The sequence below is a fragment of the Rhinopithecus bieti genome, unplaced genomic scaffold (genome assembly GCF_001698545.2).
Source record: "Rhinopithecus bieti isolate Rb0 unplaced genomic scaffold, ASM169854v2 scaffold_28066, whole genome shotgun sequence".
In the NCBI taxonomy this organism is placed as follows: Eukaryota; Metazoa; Chordata; class Mammalia; order Primates; family Cercopithecidae; genus Rhinopithecus; species Rhinopithecus bieti.
This window is the reverse complement of record NW_016813021.1, coordinates 1018197-1026942: the sequence shown is the minus strand read 5'-3', so window position 1 is coordinate 1026942 and position 8746 is coordinate 1018197. Positions and strand designations below refer to the sequence as shown.

General features: G+C 52.0%; 1 protein-coding gene across 1 annotated transcript in view; it reads right to left on the bottom strand.

Moving 5' to 3' along the window:
- Positions 1 to 345: 345 nt before the first annotated feature.
- The window catches only part of LOC108512302 (serine protease hepsin), a 12593-nt gene continuing 4192 nt past the window's right edge, over positions 346 to 8746 (bottom strand). Inside the window, exons 2-10 of the mRNA XM_017847517.1 lie at positions 7262 to 7621; positions 7068 to 7190; positions 6901 to 6941; positions 6558 to 6723; positions 6254 to 6444; positions 1557 to 1652; positions 1221 to 1363; positions 869 to 1033; positions 346 to 670 (exon numbers count right to left, since the gene is read on the bottom strand). Coding sequence (XP_017703006.1) covers positions 632 to 670; positions 869 to 1033; positions 1221 to 1363; positions 1557 to 1652; positions 6254 to 6444; positions 6558 to 6723; positions 6901 to 6941; positions 7068 to 7190; positions 7262 to 7621 — 1324 coding nt within the window. The 3' untranslated portion in view covers positions 346 to 631. The remainder of the gene's footprint in view (positions 671 to 868; positions 1034 to 1220; positions 1364 to 1556; positions 1653 to 6253; positions 6445 to 6557; positions 6724 to 6900; positions 6942 to 7067; positions 7191 to 7261; positions 7622 to 8746) is intronic.

Here is an 8746-nt window from a genome sequence, read left to right as displayed (position 1 = left end):
AGCTGGGCCTGGGATTTTGGTGCTTGGGACTTTTTCTGCAGAAGTATTTGAGAAAGAGTTTGTGTGGAAGGGGCCATCTCCCTCTCTAGTTGTAGGAGAGGCTGCTTGGAAATGAAGCTAACACAGAGTAAGGCAGATTTGAGAGAGCAGCTGGATCCAGCTGTACCTGAAGCCAGTGTGCTCCAGGAAAATTCCAGTTAAGTGAACCAACTAAAATCTTATATCTAAAATCAGTGGGAACTGAGGGACCCATGCTCTCTGCCTGATTTGCACCAGGTCCTGATTCTTCTCCCTCCCGCCAAAACGTCCTCATTGCTGTGTACATTTGTAAGCTCGGAGGCCACATTAATCAAAACTATCTTTATTATTTAAAGAGCATCCCGTCATCAGGGGCACCTAGACAGGAGTCCCAGACAGCAGAACAATATTTACACGGGGGTCAGGAGGGTGAGGTCGGGTGGTCTCAGGGCTGAGTGGGCCCGCCACTGTGGAAGAGAGGACCCTGGAGGGAGGGTGTCCTTGGACCTGTGGACCGGGCCCAAGAAGAAAAACGTCCCATCCTAGGCCCAGCTTGGATCCCACCACCGAGATCACCTCGGGCCCTGGAGGCTGCGCAGCGAGAAGCCACCGGTCAGAGCTGGGTCACCATGCCGCTGGCTTCGGAGTGAGTCTGGGGAAAGACAGCTGGCGGCTTCCACATCCCACCACTGGCCTCCCTTCCCCAGGAGCCCTTCAAAGTCCATCTGTTCCCGAGGGGGACCCGCTTCTAGGCCTGAGCGTAGGTCTCCTAAAACAAATCTCTGCCTCCCTTTCCCCATTAGAGGCCCAAACATCCCCACCCTGGTTCCCATCTGGGCCCAACTTTCACCTTTATGGCCTGGAAGATCCACTCCCGGAAGTCACTGACTTTGGTGTAGACGCCTGGCTTCTGGGCCAGGGCACAGCCAGTGCCCCAGCTCACAATGCCACACAGCCGCCAACGTGGCGTCCGAGAGATGCTGTCCTCACACACAAAGGGACCACCGCTGTCACCCTGGGAGGGGAGAGGGAGGCCTGGCTAGGGGCCAAGGTGATTGGACAGGAGGCCCCCCTCGGGATGACCATGGGCTGTGGCCCCAGAGCCCTCAGGCTTTTAGATAGGGAGCCCGACCACCCACTCCCCTGCGTCTCCATCCCTGGGGTGGCAGCAGCCAGGGGGCTGCCCCTACAGAGTCCCTCACCTGGCAGGCATCAATGCCACCCTCGGGGTAGCCAGCACAGAACATCTTGGGCTTGATCTGGTTTCCATAGAAGTCAGCGCCATTGCAGACATCATTGCTGATTATGGGGACTCGAGCCTCCTGGAGTACCCCGGCCTGTTGGCCTGGGGGTGTGCAGGCAAGGCTGGCCAGAGCTGGGGGGTGTACACATCCCCCTTCCCTCCTGGTGCCCACCCCATTCCCCTCAGCATCCCTACTCCTCATGGTCAAGACTCATCCAACCGGCCACACTGCCCATCCCCAGCCCAGTTCAGAGTCTCCCAAACAGTGGCATCAGAGGCAGAGGACTGGACTCACCATAGTACTGCGTGTTGCCCCAGCCCGTCACGGTACAGATCTTGCCATCCACCAGGGCCTGGCCGGCAGCTGGGAGGCACACAGGCTGGATGTATTCTGTGAGAGAGAGACCATGCTGGTCCAGCCCCTGCTGGCCTGCCCCACCTGGTACAAACCTCTGTCCAGCTCCCATCATGGCCCCTAACACACCCTGCCCTCTGTCCTTTTAAAATAACCACAATAGGCCAGGCCCGGTGGCTCATGCCTGTAATCCCAGCACTTTGGGAGGCCGAGGCACGAGGATCACTTGATGTCAGGAGTTTGAGACCAGCCTGCCCAACATGGCGAAACCTTGTCTCTACTAAAAATACAAAAATTAGCCGGGCATGGTGGCACACACCTGTAATCCCAGCTACTCGGGAGGCTGAGGCAGGAGAATCACTTGAACCCAGAAGGTGGAGGTTGCAGTGAGCCAAGATCGCGCCATTGCACTCCAGCCTGGGCGACAGAGCAAGACTCTGTCTCAAAAACAAACACACAAACAAACAAAAAAACCACAACAGAAGTTGCCATCTACCGAGAACTCATTGCATACTAGGCGCTGTCCTGCACCATTTTCTTTAATCTTCCATCAGTCCAGAGAGGTAAGGTCTGTATTATCCCATTTTACAGAGGGGGAAAATGAGGCCAAGTCACGTGTCCAAAGTTTCATAACAAGTCTGTTTTAACACAGCTTTTCTTTCTTTCTTTCTTTCTCTTTTTTTTTTTTTGAGACAGAGTCTCGCTCTTTCGCCCAGGCTGGAGTGCAGTGGCGCGATCCCGGCTCACTGCAAGTTCTGCCTCCCAGGTTCAAGAGATCCTCCTGCCTCAGCCTCCAGAGAAGCTGAGACTATAGGTGCCCGCCACCACGCCTGGCTAATTTTTTTGTATTTTTAGTAGAGATGGGGTTTCACCGTGTTAGCCAGGATGGTCTGGATATCCTGACCTTGTGATCTGCCCACCTCAGCCTCCCAAAGTGCTGGGATTACAGGTGTGAGCCACCACGCCTGGCCGCTTGTTTTCATTTCTAAGCCTGCAGTGTCACCCAGGCCAGAGTGCAGTGGCAGGAACATGGCTTACTGCAGCCTCGACCTCCTGGGCTCTAGCAATCCTCCTGCCTCGGCCTCCTAAAGCATTGGTATTACAGGTGGCAGGTGCCTGTAATCCCAGCTACTCGGGAGGCTGAGGCAGGAGAATCATTTGAACCTGGGAGGCAGAGGTTGAAGGGAGCCAAGAGTGCACCATTGCACTCCAGGCTGGGCAACAGAGCAAGACTCTGTGAAAGAAGAAAGAAAGAAGGAAAGGAAAGGAAAGGAGAGGAGAGGAAAGAGGAAAGAGGAGGAAGGAAGAAGGAGGAAGGAGGGAAGAAAGAAAAAAAAGAGACTCCTATATTTAGACATTTGACTTCCACCTATCAGAAGATCATAATAATAAATACACAGGTCTACACAGAGAATGGCACCCCTGAGATGTGGTGTCCTTGTGCTGTGCACAACCTATGCAAGGGTTCCTGGCAGCCCTGCCTGCTGCCTGCTGATGACATCACCTGCCTGAGTCTTCCAGCTCTCAGATGTAGAGTGGAAATAATAATCACTTATCCCCAGAAGTTGTAGTGAGAAATTGGTGAGTCATTGAGTAGCATGCCAGGCAAACAGCAAGTGTTCATATAACTAGTAAAAGTATTAACAACAGTAGCAATTGCTGCTAACATTTACCAGTGTTCACTATGTGCCGGCAGTCCTCTAAGCTCTTTACTCATATTAACCCTTTTAATTGTCTCGATAACCCTGGGAAGTCATTTTACAGATAAGGGAAACTGAGGCACAGTGAGGTGAAGCCATGTGTCCAAAATCATGCAGTTGGCAAATACCCGAATCTGCCCCCAAAACCCATGCTGTGACCCCCTCGGCCCTGTGTCTGAAACCCCAGTGGCTTCCACCTGTCTACCTGTGTCCTCAAAGACACGTCCTTACTTCAGGGTTAACTCCCTCACTCTTTTCACTAAGGAGAAGGGTGTGGCAACAATCTCGGCTCACTGCAACCTCCACCTCCTGGGTTCAAGTGATTCTCCTGCCTCTGCCTCCAGAGTAGCTGGGATTACAGGCCCCTGCCACCACGCCTGGCTAATTTTTGTATTTTTAGTAGAGATGGGGTTTCACCACGTTGGTCAGGCTGGTTTCGAACTCCTGACCTCAAGTGATCTGCCCGCCTCAGCCTCCCAAAGTGCTGGGATTACAGGCGTGAGCCACTATGTCAGGACAGGGTTTGGTTTTAAAGAAAAGCATGTATCACTCCCTTCAATGGGAAACTAGTATCACAGATCATGAAAAAGAAAATAAACATAATGCCAACCCCAACATGGCCAGATTCTCCGTCACCACAGCATGGGGGCCACAAGCACAGATTCCAGTGCCAGTCTGCCTGGGCGCAAATCTTTCCGTTTACCAGCTGTATGAATTCGGGGAATTGTTTGCCTTCTTTGGGTTGGGACCTTTTCCCAGGTGGTAAAACAGGATCTAAAGAGAATGCCTCCTTACCAGGGTGTGCCGGGGTTGCTGTGAGAACTAAGTGAGTCCATACACAGGACATGTTTTGAACGGTGCCTGGCACACAGGAGGCTGTGTGCCAGCATTGGTGTTCACTGCTATGTTTACCAGATTATTTTACTGTGTTGTGTACACTCATCATGATCGCTATTACTACTTCATGATCATCATTATCACCGTCATTATTATTATGTTTTGAGACAGGGTCTTGCTCTATTGCCCAGACTAGAATGCAGTAGTGTGATCATGGCTCACTGCAGCCTTGATCTCCTGGGTGACCAGGTGATTCTCCTGCCTCTGCCTCCCAAGTAGCTGGGACCACAGGTACGCACCACCATGGCCAGCTAATGTTTTTTATTGTTTGTAGAGACGGGGTTTTGCCATGTTGCCCAGGAGAGTCTTGAACTCCTGAGCTCAAGCGATCCCCCTGCCTTGGCCTGGGATTACATGCCCGGCCTATTTTTATTATTATTATTACACTGTGGGCTGCTGAAATCTGAAGCCCAAGGCCTGCTTTTAATCCAAAAGGAAGATGTACATGTTGGAGAGGCATTAAGGACACGTTGGCGCCCAAGTGAGTCTTTCTCAGTAAGACCAAGGAAGTACTCCAGGGAATTGCAGAGGGAATGACTCCTAACTTACTTTCTAACTCTGATTCATTCATTTTTTAACAAATTTTCTTCTCATTTTATTAGTTTTTTGGTAACAGCTTCATTGAACTATTATTCACGTTACGCAATTCCTTTCAAAGGCAGCAAGTCACTGACTGTTTGTATAGTCACAGATAAGTGCAACCATCATCATGATCGACTTAGAATCTTTCATCACCCAGACAAGAAACCTTGTGTCCTTCACCAGTCACCTCCCAATCTCCCATCCCCACCTCCCACCCTGCCACCATCAATCAACTTTCTGTCTCTACCAGTGTGCTTATTCTAGACATTTTTCTTTCTTTTTTTCTTTTTTTCCTTTTTAACAGACAGAGTTTTGCTCTGTTACGTATGCTGGAGTGCAGTGGCACAATCCTAGCTCACTGCAGCCTGGAACTCCTGGGCTCAAGTGATCCTCCTGCCTTAGCCTCCTGAGTAACTGGAACTACAGGTATGCGCCACCTCATCTAGCTCATTTTTTTAAAGTGTTGGGGTCTTGCTATATTGCCCAGACTGGTCTTAAACTCCTGAGCACAAACAATCCTCCCATCTCAGCTGGCCCAAGCGCCGGGATTACAGGCATGAGCCACCATGCCCAGCCTTGGACATTTCATACAAGTGGCATCCTATAGTACGTGGCCTTTGTGGCTGGTTTGTCTCACTCAGCACTGTTCTTAAGGTTCATCCTTGTGGTAGCATGAATCAGTACCTCATTCATTTCTATGGTCCAATAGTCGCCCGTTGTATGGATATACCACATTTTATTTTTTTGTTATTTATTTATTTACTTTGTTATTTATTTATTTTCGAGATGGAGTCTTGCTCCACCCAGGCTGGAGTGCAGTGGTGCGATCTCGGCTCACTGCAATCTCCACCTCCCCGGTTCAAGCGATTCTCCTGCCTCAGCCTCCTGAGTAGCTGGGATTACAGACACCTGCCACCACGCCCGGCTAATTTTTGTGTTTTTAGTAGACATGGAATTTCACCATGTTGGCCAGGCTGGTCTCAAACTCCTGACCTCATGATCCGCCCAACTCGGCCTCCTAAAGTGCTGGGATTACAGGCTTGAGCCACCATGCCCAGCCAATATACCACATTTTCTTTATGCATTTGTCCGATGAAACACACTTGGGCTGTTTCCATCTTTGGGCTATTATGAATAATGCTGCTATGAACACTGATGTACGAGTTTTGGTGTAGACACAGTTTTCATTTGTCTTAGGTATATATCTCCTACCCTAGGAGTGGAAGCGTTGGGTCCAATGGTAACTTCATGTTTGCTTCTTGGGGAAATGCCGGTAAGTTTTCCAAATTGACTGCACTGACCGTTGATAATTAAGGCCCACTTTGTGCTCCCTCGAGATCATTCCCCTTATTGCCAGGGATGCCTGAACCATAAGTTGATTCCCCTGTGCCCCTGGTCCCCTCCTTTGTCCTCCTGGCCTCAGGTCCCCAAGTCCCAAGGCTCAGCCCTCAGACTTACCTGTGAGGGGCAGGGGACTGGAGAGGTGGACCAGGGCAATATCGTTGCTGTTCTCCTCGCTGTTGGGGTCCCGAAAGGGAAGATAACCCCCGTGGTAGACTACAGCCTGCACCCCCAGCTGTAGGCCGTGGGGAGAGGCCTGGGCCACGGCACCGGCAAACACTCGCCATCGGGACAGGACCCGGTTCCGCCTACCAGGGAAAGGGGTGGAGGGTGGCCACCTGCCTGGGCACGATCCGCCCCCCTCCCCACTGTCTCTCTGCTCTTCTGCCTCCCCCTCATCAGCACCATGGGGGGCACTCACTCCGGGAAGCAGTGGGCAGCTGTCAGCACCCAGTCCCCGGAGAGCAGGGACCCCCCACAGAGGTGTGCTCCATCATAGCGAAGGCTGACTTGCCAGGGCCACCGGCCCAAGCTGGTGTCCCGGCCTCCCACGATGCGGTCCACGGGCAGCTTCCTGCGGCCACAGTCTGTGGGACAGGGGTCAGCCGGGGGCGGCGACAGGGGACTGGAGCCCCAGTCCCCAGAGCCCAGGCTTGGCCCTGCCCTAGGGGGTCTGAAAGGACACAGCCCCATCCTGGGGAGCTTGAGGGGACGTGGCCTCCCCGAGGGTCTAAAGGAGAGGGCTCTGAGTTTTAGGGTCTCACCTTGGCAGATGGTGGCCAAGAAACGGCCTCTGGGACAGTCACTGGGAGAGCCGGGATTGGAGACGCAGAAAGGAAATAGACTAATTAAGACAGGTGGAAGGAAAACGGGGACAGGGAGTGCCTTGGGGGTCCCAGGTGTTGCCCCACCTGCCCGCTGCCCTCCTCACCACACGGAGATGACCTCCAGCAGCCTCTGGGTGTGTGGCAGCCTCCCCTCATCCACACAGAAGAAGCCTGACGTGCCGTTGGCGCCCGCCGTTCGCACGTCCAGCTCGGAGTGGGTCAGTGCCCTGGGCGGGGCCGGGGTTAGGCCTGCTCCCCCACCCCTCCCGGCTCGCACCCCTCTGAGGGCCCCCAGTACCTGAGGAAGCCCATCTCCTCACAGCTGAGTCCAGCTACCCTGGTGTTGGAGCGCGAAGAGCACAGCAGCCGCCACGTCCCTTCAGTCTTGTCAAAGACCATGAGCCGAGAGTCCGCAGAGCTGACCTGCACTGCAGGGCGACAGGGCCCGGGGCCGCCTGGGTCCCACAGCCAGGCTCCCCATATGCTTCCCCAGCCGGAGCCCCTCCTGGCCTGTGCTACGGCCACGTGGTGTAGACGTGAACCCCAGCCCACTGGAGGGCTGCAGCCCCCACATCTGTGATTACATCTGGAATCATGACTCAAGGACTTTTTTTTTTTTTTTAAGACAGGGTCTCGCTCTGTTGCCCAGGCTGGAGTGTAGCCGTATGATCTTGGCTCACTGTAGCCTTGACCTCCCAGACTCAAGAAATCCTCCCACCTCAACCTCCTGAGTAGCTGGGACCACAGGTGTGCACCACCACACCTGGCTAATTTTTGTGTTTTTTTTGTAGAGACGGGTCTTGCCATGTTGCCCAGGCTGGTCTCAAACTCCTGGGCTCTAGCAATCCTCCTGCCTCAGCCTCCTAAAATGCTGAGATTACAGGTGGGATTACAGAGCGCCATGGTACTCTGCCAGACTCGAGGACTCAGGACCAACCAATGAACAGCAGCCTTGGGGCTGTGGCCGGCCCCTCGGCAAACCGGGGGAAATTCCCTTTCCCCTAGAAGTCCCAAGTTGGCTGCTCAGGAGCTGCAGGTCTAGAAGGTGACTTGGACAATCAGGAAGATAAAAAGACATTTAACCAAGTTCCCAAGAGAATCCAGCACAGAAGGCTGGATCTGTTAAGGGTCATCTTCACTCTCTTGAGGGAGAAAGTAAGCTAACATGGAGGAGAGCCAGGAGATTTCTGATAACATTTTATTTTATGACTGTATTTTTTGTGGAGAAACTGGAGCTGTTTATTAGTATGTTTGTCATTTGTCTGTTTCCATTTGTCTTTAGCCACACTCTTAACTCATATAAAAAGACCTCTCACTTTATATGTACACAGACAGCATATGGAAACTAGAAGAACAAATTTGTTGCCAGTCTGTAGATCGTAGCCTGATTTCTTCATATGAACTTTTCCATAGCTATATGGAGTATTATTATTATTATTATATCGAACAGATTAACTCTCCTTCCAGAGTGATTTCTATCTTTTAAAATATGTATTTATTTAGGAGGCCGAGATGGGTGGATCACCAGGTCAGGAATTCAAGACCAGCCTGGCCAAGATGGTGAAACCTCGTCTCTACTAAAACTACAAAAATTAGCTGGGCGTGATGGCAGGTGCCTGTAATCACAGCTACTCAGGAGGCTGAGGCAGGAGAATCGCTTGAACCGGAGCGGCAGAGGTTGCAGTGAGCTAAGATCATGCCACTGCACTCCAGTTTGGGCGACAGAGTGAGACTCTATCTCAAAATATATATATATATATATATATATATATGTATTTATTTT